The following is an 18,455-nucleotide window of genomic DNA, read 5'->3' on the forward strand; positions in this document are numbered from 1 at the left end:
CAAGGTACCCATGTACATGTCAAAATACTTCCCAAAGGTCAGTGAATACCACGATCACAACACCAGAGGAAGCTCCACAAATCATGTAAAACCCAGATTCGGCTCAAACAAGGGACTAAACACGTTTCGCAATTATGCTACATCAATGTGGAACGCCCTACCCAAAGCTGTAAAGGAATGTGAATCACTACCCACCTTCAAAAACACTCTCAAAGAACACCTACGGGAGACTGCAATTCGAAACTGGCCCCTACAAATGTCCTAACCCAGTTGTACAATAAAGACCAAGCATGGCTTTGTCAGTATTCCAATGTACAGTGCCCCCCCCCCCTACCCAACCTCCCCCCCACCTCCAATGTACAGCCCCACCCAACCCCACCTACCCAACCTCCTCCAATGCACAGTTTCTATGTCAAATGTATACTCTTTTTCTGGATTTTTTTAGTATCACAAACAGTACTGTATTTGCAAATCTGGTATGTCATAATGTAGCAGTACTGTCTATCTGTATGTCGTGTGTGTCATATGATGAATTGAAAATGGGGGACCCTGATGGAAACAAGACGAAAGTCTTTCTCAGGTCTGCATCCTCTTAACAATTGTGTGTATTGAGCGGTACTGTACTGTACCCTTTCTGCAATCTGTTAATAAACTTTTCAATCAATCAATCAAGGTAGGTAGCGTGCATTTCGACGCGGAAATGGGCAAAGACACAGGCAGCTCGTCACGAATTGAAAATGGGGGACCCTGATGTAAACAAGACGAAAGTCTTTCTCTGGTCTGCATCCCCTTAACAATTGTGTGTATTGAGCTGTACTGTATTGTACCCATTCTGCAATCTGTTAATAAAGTTTTCAATCAATCAATCAATCAATCAAACGCGATTGGGCAAACATGTCAGTGGCCAATCAGAGAGCGTCAGTCAGTGGCCAATCAGAGAGCGTCTCCGAGAAATGCGGCTAGGAAAAATAATAACGCCACTATACGTGCTCTTGAACGCCCCGCCGAAAGCTCCATAGACAGTTCTCGAAAGGCATTGTGGGATCGGATGCCGGTGGAAAGCTTCTCGAAGGAACTGCATACTGCAAAGATGATGGTGAGTTTTTTTTTAGCATCCATGCCTCTCATCACATACACAAATCCACCTCCATCGTCCTTTTTATCGCTAATTCGAGGTGTCCGTGCTATACGCATTAAACCAGGCCAGCTATATACTTTCTTTGCGGACCACTATTTTTGTGATAAACGCGTCTAAAAACAAGTTTAATTGTGTCCGGATGCTAGCTAGCCCTTGTTAGCATCCCCCCATGATCAATGGGCGTATACGGCTAGTTGCAGTCGGCTAGCCTTGTCATTATTATGATGAGTGACCGTTATAGACCGAAACAACGTTGGTTTAATGACCTGAGAATTCGTGTAATTGTGTTCACTTAATTGCAGGGCACCGTTGATAATTTCCTTAGCAGAAATGTCACTTTTATCATCTTCCGTGCACACGGTAGCTGTCAACCGGCTTTGTCCCGTTAGCTGGAATATAACGTCAACGCAACGTACACGGTGCAATGAATGGGCTACATCATAAACTATAGCTGTAATGAGGGCGGCTAACACACTTCCACAAGTACTTGTTTTATCGAGAAGCTATTTCGGTTTCATTAGGGAAGTGATTGTGAAGATATCGGGCAATGTAAGCAAGCTGGTAGCGTTAATAACCAACCCTAGCTTGAAGCTTCTTATCCTAAAGGGAAGGACTTTAGGGATGTAGTCAGATTAACTGTTGGGCTGGATAGGTTATGATGAGCCCGTTAACTAGCCACCGAGAACTGCGTTGAAGGATGACCGGCTTCCTGGGCGACACACGGTTGAGTCTGATGCCAAATGTCATGTATGTCATAAATGTCACTATGAATTGAAAATGGGGGACCCTGATGTAAACAAGACAAACCTATTTCTCTGGTCTGCATCCCCTTAACAATTGTGTGTATTGAGCTGTACTGTATTGTACCCATTCTGCAATCTGTTAAATAAAGTTTTCATTCATTCATGCTTGGCAACAATAGTCCCACCCAGAACGTGACTGGTCCAGGATGCCTGGCTGTATGCTGCACTGTTACATCAGCGATGACTAGTAGCAAATATAAAGCATTTAAGCCTAAATTATTCAGAGTTTAATACAAAGGTGCAGCATAGCTACCGGTAGTTGCATTCAGAGCGAAAGCCTTAATCTGGGAGTATTGTTGTTGTAACAGTGCAGCAAAGTGTAACGTTCATTTTTGGGTTTTGATGGATCAAGCTATAATATAATTGATCTAGATTTCCACCAGGCTGATAATGTTGTTGGGCCCAACGGCTGTGCTTTTTTTCTTCTCTTATTAATTCTTTCTCAATATCCCTTCCCTGCCTCGTCCTATATTCTCCCCACCCTCCCCTCTCTCTTCCAGTCCACACCAGTAATCCTGCTGAAGGAGGGGACAGACACGTCCCAGGGTATCCCCCAGCTCATCAGTAACATCAATGCCTGTCAGGTCAGTATGTAGAAGTGTGATTTGTTTTTGCTCTGGTCTTGTTGTATGTCTCCTGGGTTATTGTACGTGTGCGTTTCAACTCTGAATAGGACGAAAATGGACCTAAGTCTGTTCTATTCCAGGTCATTGCTGAGGCCGTCAGGACCACCCTGGGGCCCAGAGGGATGGACAAGCTCATCGTGGACAACAGAGGTGAGGATGGATGGATGGATGAAGAGTGAGATATGAATCATGCGAGGACACAACACTACTGACTCGGGTGTAGTGTTGTAGCTCGGTGGATAGAACATGGCTTTCACTGAGACGATACAGAAGGTTAACCCTTTCACAACCACACGACAGAACCGTTTGTAGTGTGGTAGTGAAAGGTTAACCCTCTAGTGTGGTATTGAAAGGGTTAATGGTCTATTATTATTGTTTCTTGTGTGGTCAGTGGTGGTTTGAGCATTTATAGTTCCATGTGACCTTTTTTTGCTAGTTTCTCCTCCACACGAGCAAGGTAAATGCTGAAATGTGCGGCTGTGATCGATTGATCGATTGATTGCAGTGTTGCATCGCTCTACATGCAGTAAACATTTTTGGAGAGGTACACATCCACCAAGTGGCTTTCCACATTCAGGTCACAGCCAAGGTCCATCCAGGCGATGGAATTGAGGCTTAGATTAATTGTAGGTAGTGGTGAGACTACAATGAGTCTGCTGAGAGTGATGGAGGAGGGTGGTTCCAGAAAGCTTGAATTCACTGTTGAAACGAAACATCTCTGATTGGGGATTCCCACCTGCTCTCTGCACTGCCCAACAGCAGCATTACCTTACAGGTGGACTGACTCTAGCATGTTGCACAAGGGGTGAAGTACATCTCACCCTGTGTGTTGGTAGGTGCAGTCTGAGGACACTGGTGGAGGTGTGACAGGCAGAGAAAACCCCTGCAGTAGACTGGGCGATATGGAATAATTCAATATCATAATATTTTCTCTTATTGATGTCATGATATCTGCTCACTAATGTGGAATCACAGGTTATGTAATCCAGTTCATGTTAATCCCATTGAATGCATGGTAATGTATGACATAAAACCAAAATAGCTTTTTTCAAATGACATTCCCTCAAACATTTCAGATCAAATTGTGAGAATATGATAGTTAATACGTGCTTGTTGTTATCAATTTAGACAACAGAATTGTGTATCACCGTGTCTCAAAGTCATGATTTCATCACGATAGGATCCCACTGAAAGTCTATCAGAGATTGTATTGATCATCACACACCCTGCAGGTAATTACACATACCTGTACATCTTGCTAATGGTGTGTGTGTTTTGCCAGGTAAGGCCACCATCTCCAACGACGGAGCGACCATCCTGAGGCTGCTCGACGTGGTCCACCCAGCAGCCAAGACCCTGGTTGACATCGCCCGCTCCCAGGACGCGGAGGTGGGACTGATGCACACGTCACATCTTCCCACTTTAGTCCTCATCTCGTCTCGTTCTTTCCGTTTCTCTCTTCTCTCACGGTCTCCTCCTTTCTCTTTTCATTTCTTAGGTTGCCAATTTTATTAGAAAGTGACAGTATTTATCTGGGTAGTAAGTCTTGTGTTAAAGTTATCTTGTGAGACCAAACACAGGTTTGCTTCCCAAAGTCTCCTTGAGGTGACTCAGTCATACATTCAATGCATCATTCCTGGTGGTGGAATGTAGCAAATATAGAATGAAACTTTAAATCGAGGCCACCTAATCATCTCTCCCCTCAATTGACTGATATTACAATATCAACCCTTGTCGCCAGAGCCCTTCAGCCATTGTTGTGTGCCTGGTGCCAGTGTATGGCAGCCTATGCGCCTGTGTAGCCCAAGGTTGTGTGCTACACACTGGTGGTGGGGGAGGTAATTTCCTCTCTACATTGTGAAGCCCTTTTGAGTGTCTTGAAAAGCGCTATATTAATGTAATACTTTAACATGTACTGGCCAAATAATTACTTTAGCTGTAAAAACTGGGGATGGCCATTAGAAGGCATATCAATATTCAAATATATTAAACATTTGGTTAATGGTAGGCATGGCACCGATCCGATACTCTTATCGGTATTTGTCCCATACTGGCCAAATTCACAGGATCGGATATCAGAAAAACGGGAAGTATTTTCCCATCCGATTAGTGATGCACGATATATCGGCCGCCGATATGGCCGTTTTTTTAAACATTGGTATCGGTCCGATATCAAGATGGGGCTATTTATTATAATAATAATTAATTTTTTTTAATTTAAATTTTTTTTTAATACTTGTATTGTCCTTGAATAGTTTCAAAATATCAGTCATTGTACACTGCGACGAGGTTATCGCAAATTGCCCTTTAATTTGGCCTGTGCGAGTGGTAAATAATATTTGGGGGCAACCTTGCCAGTAGTGATTTCAACCCTTCATTTGCGTTTCACTAAATTAATCCACACAAATTGGATACATTTTTTTTAAAACATTAGCATACAACCAGGGCTGTACAGTGCGACATAATGTCACGGTGCTATGAAAAAATCTGTCGGCGATGAATGAATTTACTGCGTAGGCCCCTGTGCGATGATAATTGTGTGTACTGTGAAGTGAATCTGGGCCACGCTATGCTACTTGGTAGTTGTAGTCTATTGTGTGATTAAATACCATGTCTAACACCAAATCCCAGAATTCCTAGCGAACAATTAAATCGAAACTGAATGTGGCATCGCCAAAGAAGAACTTCCTTTCAATAAATTTAAGCCGCTAATTTTGCTCTGCAAGAAGAACGGAGCGGATATCAGTCCATCTGACAACCACGTCCGATGTGGAGAGATGATGAGAGAGTGAGACCATAGCCGATTAAATTAAGTCGGATCTGGCAGTGATGATTGACGGGGACACGGACACTTCTAACAAATGTCAGCCATGCATTAAGTGAGTAGCCCACTATTGGGACGTTTTTCAATACTTAAATACTGTCTACTTAGATTTCCCTCCGGGGACAATAAAGTATCAACCTACCGGTACCTATCTATCTAATAATGAGACTATATGCAAATAAGATAATACTAATAATTGTCACGGTTCCCCCGGTGGCTTGCAACTTACTGCTGGTAAAATCACTGTTTATTTCTCGTTTTGCATAGTATTACATTCCTCTTCTATAAACAAAGTCCTACCGTAAGAGCCTCATACGGGTCAATTAAACCTTTTTGATTAGAGTCTTTCCTTCGAGCTAAGTTGAACTGAACATTTCACTGTCAAAAGCGCAAACTTAAACAAGGTTGCGTCTCAACACGTTTTTCAAAATAAAGGTCACATATACAAATACCGTAGTAGGCCTCTCAATTCTTATAAGAAAAGTCCCGGATATACATAAACATTAATTGGCATAGATCTCTATAAACGGCCCAACACATTGATCACTTTAGGCACACCCTGAAACCAGTAACATCACAAATATGAAGCGGGTAATTACCCATACAAATTATAAACTTTTCATGGTTATTTACAATAATAATAAGTAATTTTATTTATAAAGCACTTTTCATTGTGAAACAAAGGTATGCAGAGTTTCTTGTCGTCCTGATTAATGCAATGGTGTGTGTGTTGTGGTGATCTCATTCAAGGAGCACTACAAACGCGCGCACACACACACAGTTTGTTGTTTTTGTTCTATTAGTGATTTACACACTTTCTCAGTTGGTTCATTATAAAAGATACAAACCTGAAAACAAAAGCACTTAAATGTTAAATAAAATGACCACAGTAATGAGGCAGGAGAAACATTTTTTTGCACTATAATGGTAAAATTGTTATTTAAAAATGTGCCCCTAAAAAATATTTTGTGCCCCTAAATTTCTTATTTAGGGGCAACTGTGCCCCTAGTGAAAAAGCTTAGCGTACAGCCCTGGTTTGGGAAAATAGCTCTTTATTTGATTATCATAAAAAAGATAACCGAGAATAATAACAGAATTTATTGTGCTGGACGACTAGCCCCTTTCTGTTGTTGAAAATGTTGGTTTCTGACGCTCAGCCCCTCTCCCTCTCTCTTCATATGTAGTTTCACAGCCAGCAGACAGCACTATTTCTTCTACTTCTATGTCTCATCTCGGAGCTTTGGGTTTGTGAAGCACAATAACATTCTCTCCCTTTGTGCTCCGTCCCTCCGTGAAGGTTGGAGACGGCACCACCTCTGTCACTCTCCTGGCAGCGGAGTTCCTGAAGCAGTTGAAGCCGTACGTGGAGGAGGGGCTCCACCCTCAGACCATCATCAGAGCCTTCCGCACCGCCACCGGCCTGGCGGTCAAGAAGATCCATGAGATCTCTGTCACCATCAAGAGGGACAACAGAGAGTAAGTCTCTGTGAGATTAGTTTGAATTAAACCGTACGGCAACAATTTTATTACACAATAAAGACGTTAAAAAGACATCACACCACACTGTAATTTGTACTGGAACACTAAATACTATGATAAGGATATGATATGTCTTTCTGTCATCTTCTACAAGTTACCAAAGATGTTTCAAAATAACTGGAGAAATGCTCCCGCCTCCCTCAACACAAGCTGAAACTACTGTTTGGGCTTGGCAGAGAGGAGGGGCGGAGCACACCGCTGGGAAGGAAGGGTCCGCTGCATTTACAAAATGAGAGCAACGTGGCACCATGATCTTTTTATCTTGTTTTCATGTTCATGGGAAGACAAAATCGTAATTGAAACTTGATTAATAGCCCAGCCCTACTGTGCTCCCGTCATACCTTTTTATATTCCTTCTCCCCAGAGGCCACTGTGGTAGAGAGGTGTTCAACCCATCAGCTCTGACCATCAAGCTGATGGATTACATGATACAAAATACTTATAATCTTTTCTCTCTCTCTCTGCCCCTCCATCTTTCCAGAGAGCAGAGAGAGCTGCTGGAGAAGTGTGCGGCCACGGCCCTGAACTCCAAGCTGATCGCCAGTCAGAAGGGATTCTTCTCAAAGATGGTGGTGGATGCCGTGATGGGACTGGATGACCTGCTGCCCCTCAAGATGATTGGCATGAAGAAGGTCCAGGGGGGAGCTCTGGAGGTGGGTTTGCTTGTTTTGAGTCTTTAGTCGATTTCCACTACAAATTACAACATGATGATATATTTTTTTACTTCATCTTTTTTTTTGACAGTCATATTTGCAGTTGTGTGTGTGTATATATATATAATCAAGGACAGCAGTATTGTAAGAATCCATACCTTTGCATGGATCCATCACTATCCATATTCAGTAAACCTCAGAGTCCTAGCCCTACACATGTATCTACTGAAAAGCCTCTTCACTCAAATTCTAGTAGTTTATTATAAATACCTAATGTACCGGTATGTGAAAATGGAGTGTCTGTATTGTCTGTTTTCCCCAATGCTCAAAATATTATAAAGAGCTGTATGTAACGTCTCACAAATGCAAAGATTCCTGCTTTCTTTTTACTGTTATGTGAAGCGCATTATTTTGCATAATTTTGTATAAATAAAGATTGATTGATATATATGAACCTCGTCCCATAGGAGTCCCAGTTGGTTTCCGGGGTTGCATTCAAGAAGACCTTCTCCTATGCCGGATTCGAGATGCAGCCCAAACGCTATGAGAACCCAAAAATCGCTCTGCTGAACGTGGAGCTGGAGCTGAAGGCAGAGAAGGACAATGCTGAGGTCCGCGTGAAGAATGTAGAGGTAAGGAGTTGACCCGCACACAGATTCTTCCATTTTGAAGAAAATAGGCTACACAATTATTATTATTATTATTTACAAATAGTCACGATAGGCCTAAAACAAACTGGAAGAAAACCATGCGCTGTTGAGTTTGACTTTGCAATGGGTCTAACCATGGGAGCTCTATTTTCAACCCAATAACAAACATCCTTTCTGGTGTCCTCTTCTCTAGGATTACCAAGCCATTGTTGATGCTGAATGGACCATCCTTTATGATAAACTAGAGAAGATCCACCTGTCAGGAGCCAAGGTGGTCCTGTCCAAACTGCCCATCGGTGATGTGGCCACCCAGTATTTTGCAGACCGAGACCTGTTCTGTGCCGGGAGGGTCCAGGAGGAGGACCTCAAGAGGACCATGATGGTAGGTGGAGAGGGGACGCACATACACTAGGGGTGTATATTGTGTATCGCATGTCTGTCTATTGTGATACTTTAGTCTGATAATATTATATTGATACCAGATGCCAAGTATTATATTTAATGTTACTTTTCCCTGGCCTTTTAATGAAAGACCATATACTAGGGATGGGCATGAGTAATCGATTACTCAAGTATGTGACGGATATGCCGTTCCATGAGTGGAGATAACAGTTGCTGATAGAGTGGAGGAGTAATGTAATTATTACAAATGGTAACTGACGATACGCATTAATTGGAATATTCTTTTTGGGGTACATCCTAGTCGAGGTAAGGGCTATATGGTATCAATCTTGCGTTGATCCAAGAATTCCTTCATTGCGATCGGAGCGTATGTGTGTAATGTACTGTGTAACATATTCCGTTGGTGACGATCAAAGCATAAAAAAATTACCATCCCCCCCCCCTTTCATGCATTCATGATGAAACATAATACCGATAATATAGATTTGATTTCGAAATACTAGCGTGTACAGGCGAGAAACGCAATTTTCTTTTAGTGAAATGCACGTATTGCTGCATAGCGTCATTTTCTGGGAGTAGACAGGATTACTCAAATTACTCATATTTCACCACGTTATAAAACGGGAATGTATGGATGAAAAAATTATTTCTTTAAAGGGGACATGCATTGCTATTCCTAGCACTATTTGGGCAACTTTACACAATTCATGTTAGTATTGAACACATCTGTAAGGTTTATATTAAAAAAAAAAAAATAAAGCATTGTTTTATATTTCTTATCAAGTACTCAAAAGCACCATTTTCCAGCCTCAGGATTTCAGGCTATTTTTGGATGGGCTCCGCCCATACTAGCAGAATGCTTTGAGTGACAGCCACCCACAATAGTTCTGGCCATACTACTCTACTAACGCCAAAGTGAACCTAATACACAAATAAATGTCTCAAGCATACGTCCATCACACACATGGCACTTGTACTAACGACGTTAGTTAGGAACATAATCATTCATTCGCAATACACAAGTAGGTTTACATACGAAGCACAGCTAAGAACGTTAGCTAAGCTAGCTTGCTCTTTCAGTCCGTCTAACAAACACATGCGCGCACACACACAGTGCTTGCACTAACGTTAGACTGTCTTGCCGCACACACACACACGGAAGAGTACCGTAATACACAAACGGATAAATGAACGAGGTCCTACTGCTAATTAACTAATTACGACGTACTGTATGTAGTCAAGTCAAGAGTTTTATTTGTCACGGCATACAAGTATACAATGAAATGCGGGTGGTCTTGCCCGCAACGATGTGCAATACAGTAGTAACAACATATAATAGAATCCAATAAAACAACATTGTGCAATAAACGGTAACATAGTAGGGCATATCGGTATTTGTACATAAGTTATTTACAGAGCATGGAGGACATGCTAGGTCCTGTGGTAGTGCATACACTGTTAGCTACGGATGAGGCACTGTGTCCTTCTGTACATTGCTATTTTATACAGTCTCGGGTTATACTATTTTTAAAGTGACTTTTACTTAGTGGCCATAAGTGTGGGCAGGGAGCGAAATTGGACCCCTGCAAAGAATATTTTTTAGGGGCACATTTTTAAATAACTATTTTACCATTATAGTAGGGCTGGGCGATATGGCCTCTAAATGATATCGCGATATTTTGACATTTCCTCTAAAGCACTTAAAAATGCTTGATTTAACCCTTTGATGCATACAGTCACGCCAATATGATGATTATAATAAGTCCCTGCAACATATTTTTGCATTATTAAACCATGAAGATGCTTTAAAAAATAATTTAATGAAAATGTACTAAGAGTAGTCTACTGACACACTAATAAAAAAAATTATTTACATCTTAAGACAATTTATATATCTTGGGTGCCTTTTACACAGTACTGTGTTTTCTATCTACTTTAGCCAAACGCACACACATATATATATATATATATATACACACACACTACTGTGAGAAAATAATAATAATTTATGACTTAATGATTTTAGAATATTTCAGATAATGAAATTAAATGTTTATCATCAACTATCCAGTTAGTATTTATACCGTGTGTAACATTTGGCTACTTTAAATCATTGAATGTAGAGAGAGAGAGAGAGAGGGGGCGAGAACGAACAAGAGAGCCAGCCCCCCCTTCGGGTTTTGTTCTAGGTTCGCGTTTTGATCGTCTAAGCTGCCGTAGGTGATGACGTCACACTCTAATGTAAACAGGAAGAGATGGAGATGGAGACACACGGAGATGGAAATTGAATGATATACAGAAATGAATAACCAATAAATATGAAGTTATGTTTAAACTTCTGTTGTCAAGCGTTGTCAATATAACCCACCCCCTTTCCTCACGAATGGAACTAGTCTTGTGGAGTCCGCTTTGACCGTTTTCCAGGGTTAGCAGAGATCGCTAGTTAGCTTAGCATAATCCTAATGGATACCTTGGTTAGCAGCTACCGTTAGCTCATTGCTTGTGTCAATTAAATTGCATGTTATTGTTAGATTCTGATCAAACTGGCCAGTATCACGTCTTCGTCTGTTTGGCTCTCCATCCAATTCCTCTGCGTTGTGTACTTTTAATGGTCCTGACGTCTCCGATACTGGTAGATAAGATCCTTATCTTCCCCCATTAGTGCAATCCATAAACCATAATACTCCTCCACTTCCGTAAGAATTCGACACTTCGACAACGTGAGATACCTTGTGAGGAAAAGCGTTGTTTTATTTCTCTAAACAGAAACCTCATAATCAGATGTTATCAGATGTTATCAAATTGTATCGTCCTTGAAGAGTCTATTCTAATGATCTTTCGGTGTGTTCAGATTGTCCTTTTGTGATTCAGTCCAATAGTGTTCAGGCCTGTTCGTTAGCCTAAGACCATCCTCGTGGTAGCCGAAGCTACTGATGTCGTGGCATTCTTCCTCCCCCCCCCCCCCCCCCCCTCTCTCGTGATGAGAGGAGAGAAGGTCCTCTGTGTGATCTCAGTCCTACTCGCTCTCGGTCAGATTTTAGTCTGCCCTACCCGGAAACACCGTTCGACTTATAGGTCTTCGTCGTAGCAACGACGGCCCCCCGCCCCTCTCCTGGTTGTCATGCGACGTGCTGTCATGACGACTGCTAACCTTTCACACCATTAAACGTTTCATCCACTGTTGCATTAAAGAGGTCACCCCTCTCCTCCTGCTCTGGGCCTACACTCTGTTATCTATGTTCTTACAAGGAATGTAAACATTCGGCTGGCTGCTAAACCTTCTGCAGTGATGGCTACTGCCTCTTCTTCTATCACCGTTTTCTAAAGCGAACCATGCACATTTCATTACCACCGTTTTTAGCTGTGGTCATCTCTCCCCAATCTATACATCACATACATTGAAAAAGCACCGTTTTCTCTCAATCCCCCCTTGATTCTTATCACCCCTTCAGAATCATAAATCATTATTTGGTTTTTCAATTAATTATGCCAAAAATAGCCTGTGGTTGAAGCAAACCAACCTCGTCTCTCGTGCACAAGAAACGAAGACGGCCCACGGTCAACCCAGTGATCCTGCTGCCTGATGTCTGTTTGCGCCCCCCTTCGTGCACAAAGGGAACCGAAACCGACCACCAAAACCAACAACATCCAACGACTCATAACCATTGGAGCCCCCCTGTCTGCTCCCAATAATTATATCCTGTTGTTCTACTGTTCTCAGTTATATCTACCTTCTATATATATATATATATCCTTCTATACATATATCTTATATATGAATCCTCCATTTATATCTCATACTCCTAATCAATGAACACAGGACTTCTCGCTGTTGTCTTGTCTCTCGATCTCCTGATTGACTCTGAAAGGAAGTCCCTGTTTGTTCATGATTCACCGCCCGTGCTCTGTTGTTTCAAAACGCTCTCTAAACAGCATCTCCGCCGTGAAGGCCCCTTCGATGTCTGCCTCGTTCTCCCCTGGGCAACACCGCCTGCGACCGCTGGACTCCGCCTCGTCGGTCATCTCCGCCCTGTCGGTCATCTCCGCCCCGTCGGTCATCTTGGTTGAGGCTCATCTCCACCGCCGTCGGCCCTCTCTCTCGTCGTGGACGATCTGTGTACCAGGCTGCCGTGCCTGGCCCCTGCGGCTTCCTCCTCCTCCAGTCTGTCTCCTGGCCATCTCCATCGCTGTCGGTGTCATTCCCCCCTTGAAAGCAGAAACACAACACCGGCAGTCTTTCTGTACACTCGACCCTGTGTTTTCTATTAGTCTACCGTGGCTTTGGGCCTGCAGCTCGTTCTCTATATATTTTTTTTTCCTCTGCAAGCCCCTGCCATGGCCATGCCCTTTCAGACTGTTGGACGGTGTGAGTGTCCTACAGCCCATGGCGCTATTTGTTCTCTATTAGTCCCCCACCTTCTCAACACCCATATCTAATCCTACAGGGCTGTTCCCTGTTTTGTTGTCTTCCGGCGTGACACCAGCAGCTAAACGATACCCACTCGGCGCTCTACGTTTGTCCCACGGGTGACCCCCAGCGCGCGCCAGTTCTTTCTGGTGACGTGTCCCCTCAAGACTCTGCCTATTTATTAGGTGTGAGAAGGCCCCACTGGAATTCAACCTCCCTCTTTATTCAATAATTAACCCATTCAAATAACTGCACCATCTTTCTGTGCAATTCTTATTTAATCAATTAATAATTAAACTTATTTAATTAACCTGTATATCGATCTTATTATTATGATAATAACATACAACCGAGCACACAACATAAGCCCTGTCCCCCTATCTTTTGGCATCCCACGCACTTGGTATCCTCACGCACGGACCCTCTTCCCGCCTCTTTGTGATAACCCAAAAACAGTGCAACAACCAAAAAACCCAGAATCAGTGCCTAAAACTATTTGCATCGCTCTAACATACAACAGAGCAGGTTGGTTCCCTGCTCCTAACTCACATACGTACTCGTACTATCATCTAACATACAACAGAGCTGTCCGTCGCCCTATACCCTACGGGGCTGTCTACCGTCGCCCTGGAGCTGTCACCGTTGCTCTATACCCTACGGGGCTGTCTACCATCGCCCTGGAGCTGTCACCGTCGCTCTATACCCTACGGGGCTGTCTACCATCGCCCTGGAGCTGTCACCGTCGCTCTATACCCTACGGGGCTGTCTACCATCGCCCTGGAGCTGTCACCGTCGCTCTATACCCTACGGGGCTGTCTACCATCGCCCTGGAGCTGTCACCGTCGCTCTATACCCTACGGGGCTGTCTACCATCGCCCTGGAGCTGTCACCGTCGCTCTATACCCTACGGGGCTGTCTACCATCGCCCTGGAGCTGTCACCGTCGCTCTATACCCTACGGGGCTGTCTACCGTCGCCCTGGAGCTGTCCCGTCGCTCTATACCACACTTTGAGTTCCTTTACAAAGTTCTACATACACCACCGTGTATACACACAAGCAGTTGGTAATCTTGAAAAAATTAAACTCCTTAATTAACTTAAACTCTAAATATTCCCCTATGGGTAATGGAAACTCCCCAGCACTACCCCCCCTCCGCCACTAGGTGGCGACCTACTCCTCCTCCATGGTGTTTTAGTTGACGTGTCACTTCCTGGTTCTTTATCTGTTGTTATCTCCTCGTGGTGCTCACGGCCATTTTGACTCGCTCATAATGGCTACTCTCTCACAAACAAAACGAACGCTGCCCCTCCTTCCAAGGCCTAAAAACACTGCTGTTTTCCTCTCTTTCCTATCCATTATCAGGGGACGCTTTCTCAGACTAATACTCTTGCCTGATCGGACATAATACACACTGGTACAATCTCCTTTCGACTTTCCTTCTGTTATGAAAACAGTCCCGCCATAACAATTTTTCGATCTGATTCAAGCGCCCCCCCCCCCTTTCCTCATCTCGCATTTACCCTCCTTAAACCAAAACTGTGCAGCCTGCCTCGTTTGCTTTTCATTCTCTGTAGATAACACCCTCGATTTCCACCATGGCTCTCTGCTCATATTATCACAGCTGGCATTCTCTGTGTCGAACTAGAAATGTTTACGTTTACGGATTCACTATCTGTTCGTTTTTATTTGGCGTTAAAATCAAAACAACCGTGTGCACAGTGAACTCACATTTTTGATCGGAGCGCTGTTTCCCCTACAGCGCTGGTTCGCCTCCTGACCGCTCGACTCGCCGCTCTCTCCCAGGGCTGACCGGCCTTGCTTCGATCATGATTCTCCCACACATTGATGACTGTTGTCCACTGTCGCCCCATTATTGAAAAAGTCTTTATCCGTTGTTCTTATCTCTTGCATATCCGGCTGTCATCAACAACCAACAACAACCAACTGTTCCCGTTGTTTTAATCTCTTGCAAATCCGGGTCACGGCACCATCTGTTAGATTCTGATCAAACTGGCCAGTATCACGTCTTCGTCTGTTTGGCTCTCCATCCAATTCCTCTGCGTTGTGTACTTTTAATGGTCCTGACGTCTCCGATACTGGTAGATAAGATCCTTATCTTCCCCCATTAGTGCAATCCATAAACCATAATACTCCTCCACTTCCGTAAGAATTCGACACTTCGACAACGTGAGATACCTTGTGAGGAAAAGCGTTGTTTTATTTCTCTAAACAGAAACCTCATAATCAGATGTTATCAGATGTTATCAAATTGTATCGTCCTTGAAGAGTCTATTCTAATGATCTTTCGGTGTGTTCAGATTGTCCTTTTGTGATTCAGTCCAATAGTGTTCAGGCCTGTTCGTTAGCCTAAGACCATCCTCGTGGTAGCCGAAGCTACTGATGTCGTGGCATTCTTCCTCCCCCCCCCCCCCCCCCCTCTCTCGTGATGAGAGGAGAGAAGGTCCTCTGTGTGATCTCAGTCCTACTCGCTCTCGGTCAGATTTTAGTCTGCCCTACCCGGAAACACCGTTCGACTTATAGGTCTTCGTCGTAGCAACGACGGCCCCCCGCCCCTCTCCTGGTTGTCATGCGACGTGCTGTCATGACGACTGCTAACCTTTCACACCATTAAACGTTTCATCCACTGTTGCATTAAAGAGGTCACCCCTCTCCTCCTGCTCTGGGCCTACACTCTGTTATCTATGTTCTTACAAGGAATGTAAACATTCGGCTGGCTGCTAAACCTTCTGCAGTGATGGCTACTGCCTCTTCTTCTATCACCGTTTTCTAAAGCGAACCATGCACATTTCATTACCACCGTTTTTAGCTGTGGTCATCTCTCCCCAATCTATACATCACATACATTGAAAAAGCACCGTTTTCTCTCATTATTAAAGGTCCGCGCTGGTCTGTCTAATGAAATTACAACCGCAACATTATATTGCACTGTACAGCCCTGGTTGTAGGCTAATGTTTTACTATTTGTATGGATTAATTTAGGAGTGAAATGCGAATGAAGGGTTGAAATCACCACTCGCAAGCTTGCCCCCAGATATTATTTTAAACTCGCACGGACCAAATTAGGGGGCAATTTGCGATCATATCATCGCAATGTACAGCCCTGCAAAGCTTTGTTCGATGGCACAAGCTTCGAACATTAAAAAAAAAATCGAAGTTTTTTTAAATGTTCACTTCGCTTTTTGTGTGTGTGCGCGCGCATGGGGCCATTGGGTGGGGCCGGGGGACAAATACACTGGAGGAAAGTAACCCAGCTCAGCACTGCCCAAATTATATCATCACTATTGCCTGTTTGAAGGATATCATCCTCAAACACATATACACCTACATGCCTTGTAGAATTCCACACATAAGAAAGAAAGATACTGGGATGAATAAACTAAATGGGAAATAAAATGTAGAAATGCATGCAATACATAAATAAATATGAATCTCCATATATGAAATAGAACATTTAGATAAGGACGGTGCTACTGAGATGTTTTTTGTTGTTGTTGTGGAAGTAGCCCTTCTTAACCGTTTCTCTCCCACGCTTATGTACATCCTTATACCGTCCTCTGCCAGCTCTATTTGTCTATGGAGAAGTTCCCCTTCTTTGCAGGGCTATAACTTTTTTAATTGTATTGCTAAATTGACATTACTATGGCCCATTCAACGTCAATTATCTATCGTTTAGGATGTAGCAACGTTCTACTTTTTCATTCATACTAGGCCTGCCGCGATAAGCAATAAATCGATTAATTGCTGCGATAATTAAAATGAATGCAATGATTTTGACGGGCGCGATTAATTGCTATTTGCGCGTTTGTTTGAATGAGGCGGACCCAGTGCCCCTTGTCAGTCACTGTCCGTGTTGGGAGGCGGGCCGCTGGCTTTACTACAGAGCACAGCACAGGAGCTCCGTGGGGCTAACGTTACCCCTCATTGTGTCTATTCTACTAGCATTAACGTTACTCATACAAACAGAGTAAACACAGTTTTCAATCAATCAATCAATAACAACATTAACGAGACCCTCGTTGTGTCTATTCTGCTAACGCTAACGTTACCTCTCATTGTGTCTATTCTACAAGCGTTAACGTTAGCTAGGCTGTCTATGCTAACGTTAACGAGCATTAGGCTAACAAGCTGTAACGTTACCAGTCGCGTCTATTTGCTAACGTTAGCATTAGGTAATAACCGGTTTAAAATGGATGGTGATTACCTCACGTTGTGTCTATTCTACTAGCATTAACGTTACTCATACAAACAATCAATAGCGAGTTATATTGATCACGCTATGTACGATAGCCATGCTAAAACGCTAGCACAACATTAGCACCTAACCTAACAACAAGCCTTAACAAGTCAGCGATCTTTTTGCGAGACTAAACTCTCCGCTCGGTGGCAAATTGTGTTGATGTCGGTTTTGTTTAATCAATAAATGAGGCAGAATACACAGTGACTGTATCCTTTGTTTATTGCACTTGTGCCTGCTGCAAACATAATGATTATGAAATCCTAGAGACGCGTCTCTATTCAGTGGTCTGCAGTGTTTCACGTGACTTTTCTGGTACCCAAAAAGTACCTGAAATAATCACAACAATACTTCCGGTCCGGTCGGTGGGCTTCAAAATAAAAGTCTTAAACACCGGAAAAGACGGAGCGGTGGGCTTCAAAATAAAAGTTTTGGGAAATACATTTCTCCAAAAAAAAAATTCTCTAACCGGTCGCAATAATATCGCTTATCGCGATATTTTCGGGGGCAATTAATCGCCCAGCAAAATGTGTTATCGTGGCAGGCCTAATTCATACTAAAATACGGTCTAAAGTATAAATGTTTTTATCGTTTTCTGCAGGACATGATTTATAGCCCTAAATGCATATTGGATCATCAAATGTAGTTTGATACCGATTGACGTCATAATAAAACTTTCAATTGCACAAGGTCCTAAACGTCTTGCCCAGCGTTTCCGTTAGAACATATTCGTGCCGGTCTGAGTGTCCTGCAATATTTCTATCACCGGACATATTCAAGAAATTCCGGTCAGAGTTTTAAACAGCAGTCTATTATAATCACATTTTTATGAGCTAACGAATTCCGTTATAATTGGACATGTGTATTAATTACATCAAGCGAAGAATGAGAAATTGATTTGCAGAATCAAATTACTATCTCTCGCCTCTCAAGTTAGTGCGATACGCTACCAGCATCAAGCTCCCGCCCTGCAGGCTCCCGCTGCAGCAGCTCTGTCACACGCAGCCCCAAATGAATCTCGAGTCGACATCGCTTCACCTCGTTGTATCAGACACGTCACACATATCATAATGTTCAACTTCACACACAGCAAACTGTAGTTGATCATCACATTGCCTCGTTATGCAGAGAGGACGAGCCACGTGCGCGTAACGCAT

The 18,455-nt window shown here is 43.2% G+C and overlaps 1 protein-coding gene across 1 annotated transcript in view; it reads left to right on the plus strand.

Moving 5' to 3' along the window:
- Positions 1-1,021: 1,021 nt before the first annotated feature.
- cct7 (chaperonin containing TCP1, subunit 7 (eta)) overlaps positions 1,022-18,455 on the plus strand; it is a 32,756-nt gene continuing 15,322 nt past the window's right edge. Inside the window, exons 1-8 of the mRNA XM_084316335.1 lie at positions 1,022-1,096; positions 2,442-2,525; positions 2,648-2,717; positions 3,850-3,956; positions 6,689-6,867; positions 7,412-7,583; positions 8,051-8,215; positions 8,427-8,615. Of these exons, the coding sequence (XP_084172461.1) occupies positions 1,049-1,096; positions 2,442-2,525; positions 2,648-2,717; positions 3,850-3,956; positions 6,689-6,867; positions 7,412-7,583; positions 8,051-8,215; positions 8,427-8,615 (1,014 nt within the window). The 5' untranslated portion in view covers positions 1,022-1,048. The remainder of the gene's footprint in view (positions 1,097-2,441; positions 2,526-2,647; positions 2,718-3,849; positions 3,957-6,688; positions 6,868-7,411; positions 7,584-8,050; positions 8,216-8,426; positions 8,616-18,455) is intronic.

The sequence above is a fragment of the Notolepis coatsorum genome (assembly GCF_963971535.1).
Source record: "Notolepis coatsorum genome assembly, chromosome: 1".
NCBI lineage: Eukaryota > Metazoa > Chordata > Actinopteri > Aulopiformes > Paralepididae > Notolepis > Notolepis coatsorum.